This window comes from Ammospiza nelsoni, chromosome 2 (genome assembly GCF_027579445.1).
Source record: "Ammospiza nelsoni isolate bAmmNel1 chromosome 2, bAmmNel1.pri, whole genome shotgun sequence".
Classification (NCBI taxonomy): domain Eukaryota; kingdom Metazoa; phylum Chordata; class Aves; order Passeriformes; family Passerellidae; genus Ammospiza; species Ammospiza nelsoni.
This window is the reverse complement of record NC_080634.1, coordinates 32,410,007-32,429,963: the sequence shown is the minus strand read 5'-3', so window position 1 is coordinate 32,429,963 and position 19,957 is coordinate 32,410,007. Positions and strand designations below refer to the sequence as shown.

Sequence of the window (19,957 nt, the reverse complement as noted above, 5' to 3'; positions counted from 1 at the left end):
GCGGCCAGGCGGCTGCCTTACCCCCGCCGTCCTCTCCGCCCCCGGCGGCGACGCACACTTTTACCCCGGCCCCTGGCACGGCTGGGCGCTTTGCGGCAGCAGCTCTAGAAACTTCTCGGTCCCTCCCTCTCCCCTCCCCTTCCTCCTCCTCGCCGAGCAGGGGCCGGCGCTGCGGTGAGAGCAGCAGGGAAGGAGGCGTGCGGCGCCCGCCCCCACCCGCGCTGCCCGGAGCCGGAGGCGCAGCCAGGCGCTATCGCAGCCTCATCCCGGCGCTCAGCGCAGCACCGAGCCCGCCAGGCGGCCCTTCCCTGCGCAGAGGTGGCAGCGGCAGGCGGCATGACGGCGGAGGAGATGAAAGCGGACGGGGCTCCCCTGGAAGGGGTGGACATCACTCCCAAGCAGGATGAGGGCGTCCTCAAGGTACAGGGCGGCTGTTCCCCATCCCCACCCTCCGCACGAGCTCGGAGGGGACCCTGTGCCGGCGGGGAGCGGGGGCATTCCTCTTAGCCTACGAGCGGGTGCTCCCTGGGCGCCCTGGCCCTAGCGGGCCCATTGTGTGGCCCGTGGGGAAGGGGCCGAGGCGGTCCCCGGGTATCCAGGCAGGGCTGGCGCAGCGCGGGCGATTAAACAACAGCGGCGGAGGGCGGGAGCGCGCCCCGGCTGCGCAAGCGCTGCCCGGCTGGCTGCGGGGGTTCCCCGCTCCTCCTGGCGGCTCCCCGCTCCTCCCGGGGCCAGCCGGGGCCCGGGCTGCACGCCGGGAGAGCTCGGGGTCACGGGGGGGCTGTGCAGCGAAAAGGCGCTTCCCCTGCCTTTGGGCTTTCCTCCGCCGTTTAGGGGGAGATGCGGGAGGGGCGGCGGACCGGGCTCTCTGTCCGGCTCGCAGCGTGGCTTGTGGGGGTCCGGGTCCATCCCCGCCCCCCCAGCACGTGTCCGGGGCCGGGAAATAAAGATGGAGCCCCGGCAGGGCACGTGCGCTCGGTGCCCGTCCCCGCCATGCCCGGCCCGGCTCCCCTCAGGCCGCGGGCTCCGGGCCGCCCCCAGGCCCGCGGTGCGCGGTCCGGTGCGCGGTCCGGTGCTCGGAGCGGCCTAGCCGCCCCTCGGTGCCGCTGGGGCGGCGGCTGGGCAGGTCCCCGGGTGGCCGGGCAGGTCCCCGGCGCGGTCGAGGCGGAGCGGCTGCTCTCCTTTGTACTGGGAAGGCAGGCGATAAGGGCAGCGGGATTTATACCGTGAGGGGGAGTTGTGCGAACTTCCTCTGTCAGACGTTGCCTATTTCCATATCTCTAGAAACTTCCTTAGGCTCTGCTAAAAACTTCAGCGATTATTTAGAAGCGTTATTCAGCCGCAGTAAAATTTCGAAGTTACGCTGTTCAGGAGGAGAAAGGGGCGCCACAGCAAAGGCAAAATTCTGGGTTTAACCTTTAGAGCCTTCTGAATTCTGGGTTCATTATGGAGGCGCTGTCTCCCGTTCAGGAGAGTATTAAGGGAACAGATTGAAGATGTTGGCTGCTATATTTCTGCTTTTCCATGTTTCCTGCTAGCATGTTTAGGTGAGAATTTTTGGGTTTTGCACATAGTACAGTATTAGGTCAGGGTTCTCATCTGCATGGCTGCCCAGGTCTCCCGCAGCCCAGATGCCTTGAGCGTGGCAGAAGGGCAGTGGGGTCTGCCCGATTGATGCAGTACCTGCTTTTTAATGATGGAGAAGCAGCAGGTGTTTTTTGGGTTGGTTTTTCTGTCGTTTTTTTGTTTGTTTGTTTTGAGGAGGGGAGTAGAAAACACTAGCAAACAAAGTGAGGTTGTGAAAATCACAAAAATTGAGATTGTGACATGGTAAGTAAAATACTGTAGAGGTCACAAAGTCCAGCCTTCATAGATTTTATTTTTACGTAATTGCTGGAGTGCAAAATGCATGTGCTGAAATCAGGTGTCTAGCTCTGAACTAACCTACACTAATTATGTACTGGTATTGTTGCAGCGATTCCAGGAGTGTGTTTATTTGCTCATTAGCTGTATATCAGAATAGAATCCACAGTTTTTTACCTGATATTGCTGAATATACTTGCACAATTCCTAGAATAAGTAATTAAGTTTGGAAATAAACCATTTGAAATGCCATATGAGCTGAAAAATCCTGTTTCTTCATCTGAAAAGGAAATGCAAACCTTACAGAAAATAGTATTTCCATATTCACAAGTGAAACTTCAGTCTCTTCAAAATGGAACAAATGCAAAAGAATAAATTGTATCAGTAATGAAAATGAGATATTTGTTACTGTAGAGTACCTTGATATGGCACTACAAGAATATAGCATTTGGTGAAATTTAGTAAATTTCCATTAAACATAGTTTTTCAAAATTACATCAGACTGGCTGCTTTCAAGTGCTAGTTTGCATCTACTTTATGCAGATTTGCAAATTGCATCTGCTAAGCATGATGTAGGTCAGGTTGCCTACCTGATTCATGTGCTTTTCTCATACTTCTCTGTTTCCTTATCTCTGTGGGAGTGGTTGCTTGAACTTTTGCCTTCCTTGGGGAGACATCACAGATTGGTTTTGTAATACTAATAAAGGCCGTGGTGCTGGTGCAGGGTTAAAGGGATGGTGTTCTGTATGAGGTCAGGCATCCCTTTTCAGATTGAGCATCCTTTCCTTAAAAAACAAGCAGCCAGGATTTTTTCTAGGTTTTGTTTGTTTGTGGGAGTATTTTTTGTTTTAGGCTTTCAGTGAGGTGCTCTCAGCTTGTTAGTCGACCAGAAGCTGTTGGTGGTGAAGCTTTGGTTTTGGATGGAGGGCCCTGGCATTTCAGCTGGATAGTCAGTGACAGGGATGGTGGGAGATTGACTGTGGTGGGTTGCAGGAAACTGAAATTTGTGAAGGAGACTCCCAAAGGTCTGCCTCATTCAGTGAAAAACATGATGGATATAGAAGCATGACATTTAAAGGAGGGATGCCCTGTAACTGCCCTTGGATAGATATTTATCTTCTATAACAGAATGTTTTCCAGGTCTCCATGATACAAGCAAATATGGTCCTCCATTGGTCCCCTTTTGCCTGGCTAAGATAATGCAGAACTTTGGCTTAGGGCTAGCTGGTTTCAATCTATATTGGGAAAAATTCAAAATTCAAATCTGAACTTCGGGAATCCTGTTATGGGCAAGGCCTCATATCCTTGCATCTGAGATATGTCACTATTATTCTCTGATTTTTTTATATGCTTCAAATGAACACCAGAGAGATTGTCCCCACTTTCTGGATAGTATAGATTCTTTTAATACTTGTCTTGCTGGGCAGGCTGGGGATTTTCTTCTCCCTAAGAAGAAAAGCAAACCCATGTAGCTGTATGTGAGACGAGGGTGCTGACAATCCGTGTCAGAATTGTGGGGAGACAAAATTCTTGCAATAAATAATTTTTAAGTGTTACTCTGTAGGCTGATAGAACTAACCTGTGTGAGGTGAGACACTGCTAACTGTTAAACTGCCTGGTTGAACTCGAATAATTTCAGATTACATGTTGGAAAAGACTTTGCAAGGAAAGAACCACCTTGTTCTCTTGTTTAAGTGCTTTGCCTAGAACACTGAACTGGGGCGTGATGATACAGAGGTGATGAGGCAAATGCTTGAGTAAAGAAGAAAAAGCCCTGCCTAATGCAGAGATCTGTAAGCTGATCACAACTGTTGCCTGTTAAATTCTTGTATCACAGCACAGCCATCTTGAGGTTCTGCATTTGCAGCATCGCTAATCTGCAGAAAGAACAGCCAGTCCATTTCCAGGTGACTGAAAAAAACCTGCAAATCCTTTGTCTGCCAAGGATGATAACACACATATCTAGGTATTTGTGATTCGTGTCCAGTGGGCAGGCAGGCTTGATTTCTATGATGTTAATGCTGGTTGCTGTTTTCCCCAGGTTGTCAAGAGAGAAGGCAGTGGGACAGAGTCTCCGATGATAGGTGATAAGGTGACCGTCCATTACACGGGGTGGCTTCTCGATGGCACAAAATTTGACTCCAGTCTGGACAGAAAAGACAAATTCTCATTTGACTTGGGGAAAGGTAATATTTTGTGTTTGGTACTGATCAGTTTTGGTAATAATCGAGACAGGATTTCCTTGTGTGGCTCCTTTGCTTTTCAAAACTGCCACTTAAACTTAAACTTGTATTCTCTTAGAATGGCCCCATCAGAATGTGAGATTTTTGTGAATGAGAGAACTGTGTAGCCCCTTAAAAGAAGAATTCACAGGCCTCAGACAAAGTACTCCAGGAGAACAAATCTGACCTGAAATGTAGATATAAGGGGCAGTTAAATAGCCAGAATATGCATTTTTTTGGTTGGGTTTTTTTGGGGGGCTGACCTCAGTTCAGGAGTGCTTAATTGTGACAGGGTACACAGAGGCAGCTGTCTTATGATGAAACACACTCTCTTTTCCACAAAATTCTCAAGTTAACCCAAATATGAGTCTTTGAGCAGTGCATCTCTTCATTATCAAAATATTTCATTTTTTGGAAATCTGAGCATCGTTATTTCTGCAAATCTTATTACTCAATCTTGTATTCTTCCCTGGAAGTTTCTTACCTTCTTCTTTTTAAAAAAATAGATAATACCTCCTTTTTAAAAAGAGGTAAATTAATTGTACTTCAATTTGAGATGATATTAAGTGTACCTATTAACACAAGACTAATAGGAAGTCTGCTTGATGAGTCAAGAGGAGCAGCAATTAGGACAGCTTGAGTAAGAGAGGGGAGTTTGTTACAGCTTTTCTTTCCTGTCAAAGGAATGCTACTATTTTCTTCCCCCTTTCTGTTACAAATGTGTGTAACTTTTAGTTACCACTGGTGCTGTTCTTTGCCAGCTGATAAAAGTATGAACAGAAAAGGCTGTTGGTTTGGATTATTTTCAAAACAGGAGCAGGCAATCTCTCACCCTAAGGCCTTCCTCTCGGAAGAGTTTATTGTTACTTCTTCACACTTCTGACTGTGCCAAGCACTTCAGCTGGTGTCTGTTCTGTTATTCTGTGAAAATAGTTGTTACACCTGGAATGAAAAAATGTTTAGGCCAAATTTGGGTCCCTGGGAAACTTTAGAATTTTTTTAGGCTTAAAACTGATGTACATAAATGAGAGTGAGCACAAGTTCTTCAGTATTTCTGCTGTCTTAGCTTTTGTATACTAAAACTGATAATGCTCAGTTTCACCTGATCATGCCTTTCATGTGTGATGGCATTTGACTTGTACAGGTGAGGTGATCAAAGCATGGGACATTGCTGTGGCCACTATGAAGATTGGTGAAATCTGTCGGATTACGTGTAAACCAGAATATGCCTATGGCTCAGCTGGGAGCCCTCCAAAGATACCTCCCAATGCTACACTGATTTTTGAGGTAAGTGAGAGATGGTCACTAGAACTGTATGCTTGAAAATATGTGTGAGGCAGTATCCTTTCAAAACAGGATTGTTATATTTTCTAGGGAAAATAACATGGTCCATTTTGGGTAGCATGGACAAAATTTTAGTCTGGCTGCCACTGCTCTGTAATGGCTCAGGTTTCCCTTCTCTTTTTATAACACTTGAATGATCTTCAGTGGTGAGTTGTAATTTTGCAGTTACTGGGTGATTTGCAGCAGTAAAGTGCAGGCTGGGAGAGCAGACTATTTCAGTGATAAACTGAATGGTTAAAATCTTTAATAACTTCATAACACTCAGAGTAATGATATATTAAATGTTTTCAACTGCAGAAAGAGCAATTAATGCCCTCAATAATATGTTTTTATACTAACTTGTGTTTTCTTTACATTAACATTACCTATTATGAGCTATTTCAGGGAGAAAAGAGGTAATTGCCCCATGTAAACTGCTGGAATACAATATTTGAACAGCCCTGCAATTATGAACTCTTTCTGTAGAACTGAGCATTTCAGTCTGCCTTAAAGCATCATAAAACCAGTTTGCATTTAGGTTGCTGGTTCATTGCCAAAGTCTCTCTGTGCATCCATGCTACACTGATCAGTCTTGCCCCCATAGATGAAATCCTGTGCACTCACTCAGTGCCTGTGACAGACTTGGCAGTCTTGAGTTTGGCAGCTGGGTAACCCAGTTTGTCAACTCACATGGCCAGCTGCTCTCCTGGAGCAGAGCTGCATGTCTTGGTGAGCATGGAGCCACTTATCCTTGGTGTCTCTCGGCCTCACCAGGAGAGGAGAGATTTTATTTCCTACTGACCTTAAAAACAATTTTCCCCCACATCTTCCCGCTCCTTCCCCAAAGGGGGGTGGAAACAGCAGCTGTCTCTTGTGTGTTATTTTAGAAGTGAGAATGGTTGCTCAGAATGCTGAGACTTGTATTTGTTTTTTCCATGTAGGATTACATTAAAGCTGTTCTGAAGCATACCCTGACAGTCTCAACAGGGTTTAAAGAGGATGGATTTTTCTTACTGTTGAAACAGATCAATTTGCCAACAATTGTTTCAAAATAAATTCTGCCTGAGAGAAGGCAGACTCTTTAGTGTAATTTTTAAAGTTACTTTGCTCTAAAGCACTTAATCAATGGAATGGAATCCTACAATTGGGGGCATAAGGAAAGCTTTAAAATTGATGATTGCTCTGAGATTGAATGTTTTATCTAATATCTGAGAAAGGTGAAAATAGCTCACGGAGTAATTCAAAGACTGAAAGTCCGTTTAGATTTTATTGGAAGCAATGAGCATCTGTTAAGAAGGGTAAATTATACATAGAGTCCTTTAGGATGGAAAATACCTTCAAGACCATTGAGTCCAATCATAAATCTGACACTGCCAAGTCCATCACTAAACCATTAACCCAACCCGGTGCCACACCTAAATACCTCCGGGGAGGGTGACTCACCCACTTCCCTGGGCAGCCTGTTCTAATGCTAATATCCGTTCTAAACCTCCCCTGGTGCACCTTGAGGCCATTTCTTCTTGTTCTGTGACTTGTTACTTGGAAGAAGGGACTGACCCCATCTGGCAACAGCCTCCATTCAGGGAGTTGTAGAAAGTGAGAAGGCTCCCCCCAAGACCCCTCTTTTTCTCCAGGCTAAACACCCCCAGCTCTCTCAAGCAGCTCCTCGTGGGACTTGGGCTCCAGACCCTTCACCAACTCTGTTGCCCTTCTCTGGACACACTCCAGCACCTCAGTGTTCTTCCTGAACTGAGAGGCCCAAAACTGAACACAGGATTTGAGGTGTGGCCTCACCAGTGCCTAGTACAGGGTGACAATCACTGCCCTGGTCCTGCTGGCCACACCATTGCTGATACAGGCCAGGTACCATTGGCCTTCATATAATTGGATATTGAGTTTGCTTTGCATTTGGGTAGTGTATTTGCATTTCTTTTTTTTTTTTTTTCATGGACCTGTGAGTAATAGGATTAAAGATATATTCTGTGTGAAGGATTAAAAAAATATTGCTAGCAGGTAGTGTCCACTAAGGGATGACATTTACTCACTTTGAGTGCATCAAAATTGAGACCATTATTTCTGAAAAGTAGTGTCATGTAGAGCTGTTCATAAAGAGCATTTTCTTACCTAGAAATCTGGTGTTATTCATGGCTTAGTTGTATTGGATCAAACTACCCATGGTGGAGTGCTGTGTGCTTCTATGCAAGTGATACCAGCTGTAATCAGGGCTGAGCTGATGATTGAAGTGCAAGCTAAAAGCTCAAGGCCTTCTACCTAGGCAGCACAGTGGGGCATTCTTAAGGCCTTAGCACTACTACACAGGATGCACGTGGACAGCAGAAAGCAGAGAAATTTGTATTGTCCTTCAACAAGAGGTAATACCTGACATTGGGATAAATAAAAGTATTTTATTTATCTGCAAGATGGAATTTGATCCATCAGGCTGCTCCTGAGTCCATCCCCCACAGTCACCCAGGTTATTCACTTTCCAGTGGGTTTTTCTTGGTGCTGCCAGTCTGGTCCTCCATTTTCTGGGTGTGCTTTTAGGTAAAAGTAGTGTTTCACTTATGAGTCTTGATATCCCCTCATGCCTGCCTGGGCAGTTAGGTTGAAGGGAATAGGGGAGGAAGGAAAGGACCAAAGCTGCCTGTGATAGTTTTGTGCTTTCCTAACAAAATAGCCTGAGGCTCACTGGCTGCAACAAGTAAGTGGTGCTGGGTGTGTCCTGACTGGGGGTGTGGGTTGGAAATTAGATCCAGGAAATTTTCCCAAGTTCTACTAGGTTGCAATAGTTTCTGGCTAGTATGACTCTCAAGCAGCTAAAGTCTCTAAGTTTCCACTCTTTTATTTTTACCTAGGTTTACTTTTTATTACTTCACACAGTATCAGCAGGGTTCTTTTGCAAGTGCCTATCCCCATACCAAATTTTCGTACAAGTTGCATTACAAAAGACCCTCTAGAACTTACATCTCTTAAATCTTAAAGAGATTTTTGTACCTGTGTCGTCACACCAGCATTTTATATGATAAGAAGTAATGCATGTCCTCTGATTTGGAAGTTCTTTTCTTTTTTGATCTGGTAGTGGTTTTGTTTTTTCTTTCTCATGATTACTTTTGCTGAGCAATATTATTAGATTGCTAGATTATTCCATAGAATAGTATTGTTCAGGCTGGGAAAAAAAAAAGGGGGGGAGGTACACATGGTATGGTCATCAGTAGGATGTTCAGGAATTACTTTTTTAAGACTGACTGAAGAGAAAGACCAGAATATTATTTGTTAATAGGTATCAATTAAAATAAAAAGTGGAAGTACTGGTGGATATTCAGTGCCTTTTGCATTCCACTTATCTCAAGTCCAGTGTCAGAAACCTCCACAGCATTAGCTCTGAACTTTTTTTTTTTAATGAGGTAGTCTAAACAATACTGATTATAATGACTTGCTTTTTTGTGCTTGAGAGTAGTTTTCACTATTGTTTTACTCAAAAATAGGATATGATTTTTTTTTTCCTTCACTTCATAGCAGCAAGGAAAGTACCTTTTGTAACTAGACTGTTTTTCTGTGTTGTTGTGTTACTTCCACTTGAAACTATGGTTTACATTTACTTGGGAAGGCATGTGAAGATTCAGACTGGATACTTGTCTCCTACTTGAGCACTAGTTCTTAAAAATCTAAAACAATTTGTTGCAGCAGAGGGTTATAAGTTTCAAAGATCTCTGGAGAATAAATCCTGTGAGTTACTAAATTGGTCTAATAAGAATAAATGAAAGGCTGTTCTTCCCTCAACAGATAGAACTTTTTGAGTTCAAGGGGGAGGACCTCACTGATGAAGAAGATGGTGGCATCATCCGAAGAATCCGTAAAAAAGGAGAGGGCTACTCCAGGCCCAATGAGGATGCACTTGTAGAGAGTAAGTGTGTTGTTACATAAATAGTGAATGGATTTGCAGTGAGGGATGACAGAACCTTTTCACAGCCTACAACTGCATGTCCTGAGGGACAGGAATACATGGCTTCTCTTTTCTGTACCAAGTAACTTAACAACCTAGAGTAAGCTTTCCTTCTCCTGTTTCTAGCAAGGTTTACATTTTCCAGCAGCAACTGTGTTTTCTGGTGATACTGAATCTGTTGAAGTGCTTATCTGATGACAGAAGGTGATTGAGTCTCATAAAGTATTTCCATGTGCTAAGGAACAAAAGGGGAAGTCATTCTGGCACTTTTTGTCAGAGTGGAAAAAACAAACACTTAAATGAACAACAAAAAAAGAGGGGTTGTTAAATTGAACAGCAGAAGTTCTGTTTGCTGCCAGTAGCTGCCACGCCATAGGTAGCTGCTAAAAGAGAAAAGACTGTTCAGGAGGAGGCTTTGGCACTTGTGTGTGTGCTGCCTGCCTGTATGGAACTCCCTGTGCACTCCTGGGTACTGCCCACTGCCATACACTGCATTCTGATTTCTCGCTGCTGTTCTGGTTTTTGTTACCAGTCCAGTTTGAAGGCCGACACGGAGATCGTGTTTTTGACAAGCGGGAATTGCGGTTTGAGATTGGAGAAGGTGAAAACTTTGATATTCCTCATGGGCTGGAGAAAGCAATTCAAAAAATGGAGAAATCAGAGGAATCTGTGTTCTATCTCAAGCCCAGGTATGCTGTTTCTGGTGTTTGATATAGAAAGGGCTTACACTAATCATCTGGCAAGAAGGAACTATTTCATTATAATACCTTTAAGTATTTTTTCAGTGCTGTGGTAAAAACCTGGATCAGCCCCAAAATTTGATGTATGAGAAGTATCATGCTTTGCCACTTCATAGTGAAGCAGTAGCAGTCCAGAAAAAATTAACTAAAGTCTCTGTAACGCTGACCTCTAAATATTTTTGAAAAACATTGCTCTCAAACTTGGATTTTTGTGATCCCTCTTCATGACTGATTACTGTAAAACAGTCCATATGTAGACTTGGATATAGGCAGAATTTTCTCTTTTCAATGAGAACACATCTGAAACAAGTGGAGTTGCACAGATTGTTTTCATTAAACTTTAATTTATTTCAGTTTTCATTTAATTTTTTTTAAACTGTAACTAAGCCTGATGGGAGCAGAAAAGGAAAGCAATCTGATCTAGAGGGTTTTCCTGCTAATATGCAGCTCTTTCTAGAATTGCATAGCAGTACCTTTCTGGAAGCATTTCCTGTTTACCAGCTGGTTAGCAGTGTCTTAAGTGTACAGCTGCTCACCTAATCTTGGTCTTTATTCTCTTTGCTTTTCTAAGAATAGAACTAAAATACAGGTGCTCTGAATGCAACACTCAGTTTCAGACCATAAATATTAAATATGGTAGTTGCAATTTGAAAGTTGGTTGTTTTGATTTGGCTTTTTTTTTTAATGAAGGGATTACTTGCTTTTCCTTAAAGTTAACTAAAAAACGAATAAAATAATACGAGTTGCTAAAAGATTAATGAAGTGAATACTAGCTTTCTCTTACTTACTTCTGTCTTGTCCTTGCTAATTTTAGAATTGTATCTAGAATTCTTCAAGCCTTTGTCTTGTAATAATAATTTATGTGCATCCCAAATTTGCATGGGGTTTTTGTCTCCCTCTTCCTGTGTAGCAAATGTAGCTCGATGGATAGTTTAGAACTCTTCTCTTATTTGTAACTTTTGCTTCTCCCTCCCCACTCCCATTTTACAGCTATGGTTTTGGAAGTGCTGGGAATGAGAAATTTAAGATCCCTCCAGATGCAGAGCTGCAGTATGAAGTGAAACTCAAAAGCTTTGAAAAGGTGAGAGCAAGAGACGAAATCCCAAAGAGATCCGGGGCTGGGGGAAGAAGTGGGAGTGCAGCTTAAATGATGACAATGGAATTATTGAATGGTGATGTGAAACAAGGAGGCCACTGTTGCCAGAGATGATGCTGACATGCTGGGAGCTCTTGGCTGAAATGGTCCTTATTCTTTCTGTATCCCTGTCTGTTGCCATCTCTCGTGCTCTGGGCTGGTTTCCATGAGCAGTGCAAAGCTCTGCTTTGCCAGGCTTATCTCAACCATACTGTTAGTGGGAAGCAACATAGCTACTTGATTTCCCTAGAAGTTGTGTTGAAGTTGACTGGAACTGTTCCTGTTTGGGTAGGCTAAGGAGTCCTGGGAAATGAACACGGATGAGAAGTTGGAACAGAGCTCTATCGTGAAGGAGAGAGGCACTCAGTACTTCAAGGTAAGTTACAGTACCCAAGTAATAATAGCATTTCTTGGTCTGTGTCATGATAATAAACATATTTGATAATAATAAACATCATTGATAATGATGTTTACAGCTTCTGTAATTTCTGAGTGGTGTTCATTGTATTCTGTGAGATTTTACAGGGAGAGCTGAAGGGGAATGTGTCTTAAAAAAAAAGAAACTCGGTTGGATTATCCAAAGAACTAACTGCAGGGCGCTGTCTGTTAGAGCTGTTTGCTCTGTCTACAGATAACACTGTAGGGTGTGCAGTATTTCAGTTCCTGCTGTGGGCCAGTGCTATGAGTGAACAACATTCATTTGGGTAGAGATGTGTGGAGAAGCTGTTGAAAACAATTTCAGTAGCTAAAGGAAGAGTTTCCTATTATCTTGGTATTGCATGTTGAGAATTCCCCATCTTCCCTTATTTTTGCATCATAAGTTGAATATAAAGGTAGGAGTTCAGTGAAGTATCAATGCTGGCATATATCCCTGGCTCTAGTGGGGAACCTGTTAAGTATTCCTAAAGATTTTCTGATCCTGTGCAGGAACGGCTCTCAGAAGTAGTGTATTTTTGATGATAGATGTTACTTTTTGATGAAATGGGGTTTTTTAGATGTATTGCTCAAGGCAGGCAAAAGGGTCAAGAGGGAGATAAAAGTTCCTATGATGAGCTTTGTGATAATTGAGCTGCCTTGTTTACAGGAGGGGAAATACAAGCGGGCAGCATTACAGTATAAGAAGATTGTGTCGTGGCTGGAGCACGAGTCGGGACTCTCCGAGGAGGAGGAGTCAAAAGCCAAAAGCCTGAGGCTTGCTGCCCACCTTAACTTAGCTATGTGCCATCTCAAGCTAAAGGAATACTCCCAGGCTTTGGAGAACTGCAACAAGGTAATAGGAGTTGATTTATTCTTAAACTGCACAAGCAGTCTGACAGTTTGTCTTGCTTTAAACATTTTAGGGACAACAGGCCAATGTGGTGTTTCGTCTTTCTTACCAGCTGTCATTTGGGTAGTACAGAATTTTTAGTGCGCTCAAAATATCCAACTGATTATTTTCATAATTAGTGCCCTTTCAACATCTTTTACTAACTTGCTGCTACATTGAGAATATTCAAGTATTTAGGAATAAGGAACACTTGAAATGTGGTGAAGGTAGTCGTGTTGGCAGAGGTCTTTCAAAGAGCAGGATTACTCCCTGACTAAATCTTAGACTTGCTGGTTCTCTTGTCAAATAGCCTACTATATTAATTCCTTTTTGTATTTCTACTGTACTCCACTGACTTTATTAGTAAGCCCTGACAAGACTCATAAGCCTACATCAGAAGGTACAGTTCCTAGCAGTCACTGATGTTCTGACTGCATATAATTTTTATAAAAGAATAAAAATTTGCTGAACATGACTTTGGTTTTTGTGAATGCAGGCACTAGAACTGGATAGCAACAATGAAAAAGGCCTTTTCCGGCGGGGAGAAGCTCACTTGGCTGTCAATGACTTTGAGTTGGCCCGAGCAGATTTCCAGAAGGTGATACAACTTTATCCAAGTAACAAAGCTGCCAAAGTGCAGCTGGTGACTTGTCAGCAGAAAATCCGGGAGCAGCATGAGAAGGAGAAGAAGATGTACGCCAACATGTTCCAAAGGCTCGCAGACAAAGACATCAAGGTAAGTAACACTACTCTGAACATGACAGGAGGTGGTGTCATGTGTTAGACAAGGAACAGTGGTTTAGGTACTCACCTTGCTTCTTATTACAGATAATTATAGCAGGAGAACACTCAAGTAGAGGACTGCTTTGGGGAGCAGGGATGGAACTCAGAGTGCCAACAGTCAAAATTATTAGGCCATCTTGTTTGAACAGGAAAACCAGGAATACCAACCATTGCACAGAAAGCTCTTATCTATTTCAACTGGATTTGCCACAGACCAGTGTTAATCAGAAGGCAGTTAAACTGATGAGGTGCAAACAAGACAATGTTCTAGAAGTGGAAAAAGCACCTGTTCCTCTAGAATCTGTTGCAAAGAATGGGCTTTTCTGGTGCCTGGGGTGCCCATCTAGTGAGAGCTTGTGTCTGTCCTACAGAGGGTGCTGAACACCATCTTGCTTCTCACGGACACATTAGGATGTGGTTGATGGTCTCCATTACAAATGTCACAGATTGTGGATTGTCAGAAGATTGATTATTCTGCTGTATGGATGGTTTTCTTCATAAGCTTTCACTAGAATTTTAGTAAATGCTAGTTCAGTTAATAATGGCAGGATGTGAGTACAGGTTCTAACAAGATTGTATTAGGTACCAAGAAACATTTCAGGTTACTGGTGAGAATCACATATCCTAAGAGAACCTTCTGGTTTTTTTTACTTAAATCTGATGATCTAGAAGGACAAGATGAACCTGTAACTTCTCTGACAAATCTGGGGTTTATGTCAGACTCAAATTTCGTCAGACTCAAATTATGTCAGTGACAGTGGGGAGTAGAGAAGTTTGTATTTTATGAGGTTATTTTCACCTTTCCAGAATATGCATGGAGAACATACAAAAGTGCCTGATACTGGTACATTAATTTCCTTTGGTTAACTGTGTCATTGAGTCTTTCCAGAGGCATGATATCCTCAGATGAGTGTATCCTGACAGTTCAGCCGTTTCAGCTGACAATTTCCTACATGAAACGCTTCACTTTCTTCTCTTTTTGGCTAAAGCAGCCTGATGTCAGCAGTCTTTGTGTATTGAAGCATAAAAGAAGGTATTCTGTTTGTCCTTCTAGACAGTGATATAAAGTCACACAGTATCTTAATTTTTAATAAAAAAATCTCAGAAATATTTTTCTAAAAAGTAGAATTATTTCACTGTTGGACATCTTCATTTCTGAAATTGCAGGATTTAATTGCCAGCTGCCAGGTTCTGTGGTGAAGGATCCTTTAGGTTAGCACAGCTGCTGGGAATTTAGCTTCCTCCACTAGGTGTGGGATACAGCAGGATCTGTTGAAATAGGAAGAGTGGATTGCTGAAACAAGCTATACCCACTAAAACTTCAAAAGCCTTAAGCTTTCTTCAACTCTTAAGACAAATAGTTGGAGTAATAGAGTAACATTCTTGGCAAAAGGCAGACTTATAATCTTTGCACTATAGACTGTTTGGGATATTGGAAAAACATTGCACTTAGTTCCAATTTCCCTATCTGCTTTGGATAGCATCAGTTTGAAGTTGTAGAATGCTTTAGGTTGGACTCCAACCAAATGTAAATGGAACATTATTGTTTGGCATCTAACACTGGACACAGGATTTGAGGTGTGGCCTCACCATTGCCAAGTACAGGAGGACAATCCCTGTCCTGATCCTGCTGGACACAGTATTGCTGATACAGGCCTGGATGCCACTGGCCTGGTGAATTCTTCCCAACCAGTTAGATGATCTTGGGAATGTGCAATGTGCTGGTTTTGGGGTTTTTTTCCTCTGAGCCATCTGGCTTGCTTTAAATGGATATGGTTTTATGTAAAATGGGAGTGATGGAACTATAAACTGTAAAGGATGCTTACTCCCTGGGCCAGTCTTGAGGTGGTTTCCTTGCAAGAAAAGCTTGTTTTCCTGTTACTGCATTTATAGTGTTGCTTTACTCCAGCTCCAACAGTGTCAGTTTAGTGGTGGTGTAGTAGAAGTTCAAAGTTCTGGAGAAGAGAGTTTGTTTACTGAATGTCTTCTGATTGGTAAGAAGATAGCTTGGACTACAGTTCTGATGCTCCTGACACAGTCTGTTAAATTCAACAGCCACTCTTGCATCAGTAGTTCCTTTCATTAATTTGAAAAGTTCACATATGTAAAGTGTGAATTTTTGAAGGTCAGGGTGTTTATCACCTTATCTTAAGCCTAGGATTGGTAGCTAACAGATTTTCTGTGGAGAGAAGACTTAACTCTTGTGTGCTTTGTGGAATGCTTCTAAGAATGAAAAACTGATCTTTGACGCATGAATGTTCTTTTAAATGTGGTTTTGTGTTGTAGCCAAATTGATGTAAAATTTTAAGAATTCTGCCCATTTCCCCTTTTCCCCATTCTGCTCTCCCAGCATTGTATGCTTAAGATTTTGCTTGTTTTTGTTTGGTTCTCATCTAAGATTATCATAAAACAGATGGCTCAAGATGCTGGGCTGACAGGTGGAATAGCAATTCCATTGCACTAGATTTTGAGATAAGCTAGCCAAGACATTTTTACCTCCCCTTACTGTGCTTGAAAATTATTGTAAGGTCAGGATGTGCTGGTTATGTCCTATTGTAAAAGCTGGCCTTGGAGCTCTGACCTCATGGCTCTGCCTTCCACACCGTTTATGAGGAAGATGCACAAGGAGAGGGCTTTAGAGCAGCCACACTGTCAGATCATATCTTCTTCCAGTTTAGCTGTTGCACAGGACATCCAAATCACTGTTGTTGATTTTGAAGTGTCTCTTCACAAAACCTAGTTGTCCAACAAAGATGATTCTTATGCTGAGTGCTAGTGTGCCTCATACAAGTTGGGTCAGGGTAGGCCATGGCAATGGCTGAAAATTAATGACGTTAGTATTGAAGCAGGGCAAAAGCAGTTCCTGCAGAAGCTTCATAAGTGAATTTCATTTAAAGGACTTCTAAGAAAGTGTTGTGTGGCAAGTGGGTGCAGGCTACATTAAGAATCATAACCACCTAACACCAGAACACCTGAACATTTTTGGTTTCTTTTGGCTGAAGATAATATCTTAATTCAGTCTGGCAGGGTAGATGAGCTTTCCAAGGAATAAGAATAAAACAATGTTTTGCTACATATTTTTGTGTAATAATAATTTTTGTAAATTTTGTATAATGTATTAATATATTTCTTTGTCTCTCTATTTAGTCATCTGCTACTCTTCAGACAAGCCACACTGAAGATGCAGAAATGAAAGATGCGCAGAATGGAGTTGAAGATAAATCAGAAGTTGAAGCAGAAGCATAAGAATACCCCTATTCCATTAGTTTTGTAAATGAAAGAATTTCCAGTGAATTAGACCTTTATTTTTCTACCTGGTTGGATAGTGGCTTCAAGGGAGCAGAGGCTGAAGCCACCATGCCACAGTCAGTTACAGCTTTATGTGGCTGTTCAAGAAGCTGAGTGGCAGCATAAATCTGGCTTAATCCTAGTGACTTTATTTATTCATTCAGCCTCTGTTACTGTTTGGGTTCTGTCTGGATTTACTCTGCTTGGTTTATTTGCATTTTCATAGAATCATAGAATGGCTTGAGTTGGAAGGGACCTCAAAGATCTAGTTCTAACTCCCCCTGCCATGGACAGGGACACCCTTCACTAGACCAGGTTGTTCAGAGCTCCATCCAGCCTGGTCTTAGACACTTCCAGGGATGGAGCACCTACAGCTTCTCTGGGCAGCCTGTTCCAGTGCCTCACCACCCTCAGAGTAAAGAATTTCATCCTAATACCTAATCTTAACATGCCCTCTTTCAGTTTGAAGCCATTGCCCTTTGTGCTGTCACTACTTGCCCTTGTAAATAGTCTCTCTCCATGTTTCTTGTAGGCTCCCTTTAAGGTACTGGAACGCCACAGTTTGGTCACCCCAAAGCCCTTCTTTTTTCCAGGCTGAACAATTCCAGTTCTCTTAAGGAGAGGTGCTTCATCCCTCTGATCATCTTGGTGGGCCTCCTCTGGACTTGCTCCAAAAGGTCCATGTCCTTCCTGTGCTGGGGACCCCAGGGCTGGATGCAGTGTTCCAGCTGGGGTCTCAACAGAGTACAGGGTGAAAATCCCCTCCCTCCCCTGCTGCCCACGCTGCTTTGGTTGCAGCCCAGGTTACAATTGGCTTCTGGGCTGTGAGTGCACATTGCCAGCTCATGTCCAGCCTCTCATCCAACAGCACCCCCAGATCTTCCTTGGCAGAGCTGCTCTGGATCTGTTCGTCCCCCAGCCATTATTGATACCAGGGGTTACCCCAGCCCAGGTGCAGCACCTTACACTTGGCCTTCTTGAAGCCTCATGAGTATCACATGGCCCCACTTCTCAGGCTTGTCCAGGTCACTCTGGGTGGCATCCTGTCCTCCAGGTGCGTCAAGGGGACTGCTCAGCTGGGTGTCACCTGCACATTTGCTGAGGGTGCACTCTACTCCTTCATCCATGTCATTAGCGAAGGTAATAGTAACACTGGTCCCAGTATGGGCTCCTGAGGGACACCACTTGTCACTGGTGTCCATTGGGATGCTGAGCCCTGGACCACTAGCCTGTAGATGTGACCGTGCAAGCAGTTTCTTACCCATCAAACAGTCCCCTCACTGCATCGACCTCTGTCCAATTTAGAGAAGGAAAATTACAGAAATTAAGGTAAATGACACCTGTAGCCCTTCCCTTGCTCACTCATGGAGTCACTACATCATTGAAGGCCACTAGGCTGCTCAGATGGTCCTTGCCCTTGGTGAAGCTGTGCTGGCTGTCCCTGGTCACCTCCCTGTCCTCCATGTGCCTTAGCATAGCATCCAGGAGGCACAGAGCTGAGGCTGACAGGTCGGTAGTCCCTGATTTGTCATCGGTGTTTTTCTTTCTAGTTCCAGCTTACTTTAATCCCAGGTTCTGCTTTCTAAATTTATTTCCTTGATTTGCTTCAAGTAATCAGCTTTTTTCAGGAGTCCTCATGCGAGACTTAAGAACAAATTGGCGCTCCCAATTCTTCTGCCTTGGGATTGCCCTCTTTCCCCTTGTTCAGTAGGGAGTCCCTTCCATTAAGTTTTGTAGCCTTTCTTGTATGCCTCCTCTTTGCAAATTGCTGAAGGTGAAGACTGTGAAGTCACAGCTTAAGTAATAAAGCTCCAATTAAACTCAAGAAAACAGAACTTTTTGTGGGTTTTTATTGGAATTTGCACGGAATTGAGAGAATATACTGTTCTTTGGTTCTGTTTTCTTGTCTGCATAGCCAGTGTCCAGATTATTTTTCTCTGTTGTTTGTTCATTACCATAAAATAGTCCCATGATATTTGATACAGTATTTACCCATATATTTGCAAAAGGGAAAAATTGTGTTGCTGGAAACTCTGCATAAAGCAAGTCTGTAACCTGTGCATAGAGATTGTTCTATGTTCATATTGCTACCTTCCTCTTCACCCCACCACATTGTAAAACTGGACCAGAGGGGAAAAAAAACAATACATCTAAAAGTGACTGGCTTTGAAGTGAAAGTAAGGGATAATGGCTTACATATTACAAATACTTTTAATGAACTACAAACTCCTGAGTGATTCTAATGTCTGCTTACCATATCTCACAAGAAAGCTATTACTCAGTATTCTGCTTCTTTCTGCAGTTTGTGTGTCTTGTTTGGGGGTGGGTGTGCTTTTGAATTTTGTGGGGGCTTCTGGTTGGGGTGGGCTTTTTTTGTCTGAAGGCATGGAACATAGTACTCAAACTCAGCTGTTGTTTATCCTATCACGTGGTGTTAAATTCAGCATCTCCAGTGTCCTGTTTAGAGACAGGGGCAGAAGGGGCATTTTTTTTTTGCCTGCTCTGCAGAAGAAAGGTAGAAAATCTGTTTCTCTCAGATTAAAATAAATCGACTTTTTAATGGTGAGAAAGATGTCTTTGCATGCCATGCCATGGGCTGGAATTTGTGTGTATATTGCAGAGAGTATCCCTGTTCTAACATGTAATAGAATGTGAATTCCTGGTCTCCTTTGCTGAAAGAGAAGTACTGTGTAAGCACTTGAACTGGGGGCCTGGGGGAGTTCCACTACCTGTCCTGCAGCAGTGCGAGCCCAGCTTGGGCCCTGGAACTGTCGCCAAGCAAGGGCTGCTTGGAGTGCTGCCCGGCCCCAGACACCAAATTCAGCACCTGCTGCTGGGTTGGAGCATGGTTAGAGAGCTGGGAGCTGCAGTGCTCTGGGTCTCATGGGGTGGGTGGGAGAGGACAGAGGCAAGAGAGATGCTTGGGAGGTCACTTCACTTAAGGAAATGCTGATTTCATTTGCCTGATAAAGCCTTGGGGTTGCCAGGTAATGGGGGTGATTTTCATGAGCTCTGACTGTAGTAACAGCCTCTTGTATGTATAAAAATTTATACCAAAGCACTACCCCCTCTTGTGGGAAACAACACTGTGAATGTCTGCTGGGGTTAGAAGAAGGGATTTATAGACCTAGAAAAACAGTTAAAGGGGACAGGAATGCCAAGCCAGAGTACTTATTAATCACATAAATACCTTGATTTATTGCTAATTATTCCTGGAAATACAAGCCTCTGTGGCTTAAACTGGCTTTGCTGCTAAAGCATAGAGCCAAGTCCTAATGAGAACTTTGTAATTGTTGAACAGCAGTTTTCAAAAATCTACAGGCATGATAGTTGTACATGTTTCTGAAAGCAAAA

General features: G+C 43.3%; 1 protein-coding gene across 1 annotated transcript; it reads left to right on the top strand.

Moving 5' to 3' along the window:
• The first annotated feature begins 167 nt into the window (after window positions 1–167).
• Window positions 168–19,173, top strand: FKBP4 (FKBP prolyl isomerase 4). Its single transcript, XM_059493277.1, has 10 exons — window positions 168–420; window positions 3,905–4,049; window positions 5,230–5,372; window positions 9,192–9,312; window positions 9,884–10,040; window positions 11,082–11,172; window positions 11,519–11,602; window positions 12,311–12,496; window positions 13,029–13,268; window positions 16,463–19,173. The coding sequence occupies exons 1-10, from the start codon at window positions 337–339 to the stop codon at window positions 16,559–16,561; spliced, it is 1,350 nt and encodes a 449-aa protein (XP_059349260.1). The 5' UTR covers window positions 168–336; the 3' UTR covers window positions 16,562–19,173.
• Window positions 19,174–19,957: the final 784 nt, after the last annotated feature.

What these genes read in the sequence shown, in the direction of transcription:
- FKBP4 (XM_059493277.1), top strand. Translation starts at nt 337, where the DNA reads ATGACGGCGGAGGAGATGAAAGCGGACGGGGCTCCCCTGGAAGGGGTG. An exon ending in CTCATTTGACTTGGGGAAAG is followed by an intron (nt 4,050 to 5,229) that starts GTAATATTTTGT and finishes TGACTTGTACAG; the next exon opens with GTGAGGTGATCAAAGCATGG. An exon ending in GTGTTCTATCTCAAGCCCAG is followed by an intron (nt 10,041 to 11,081) that starts GTATGCTGTTTC and finishes CCCATTTTACAG; the next exon opens with CTATGGTTTTGGAAGTGCTG.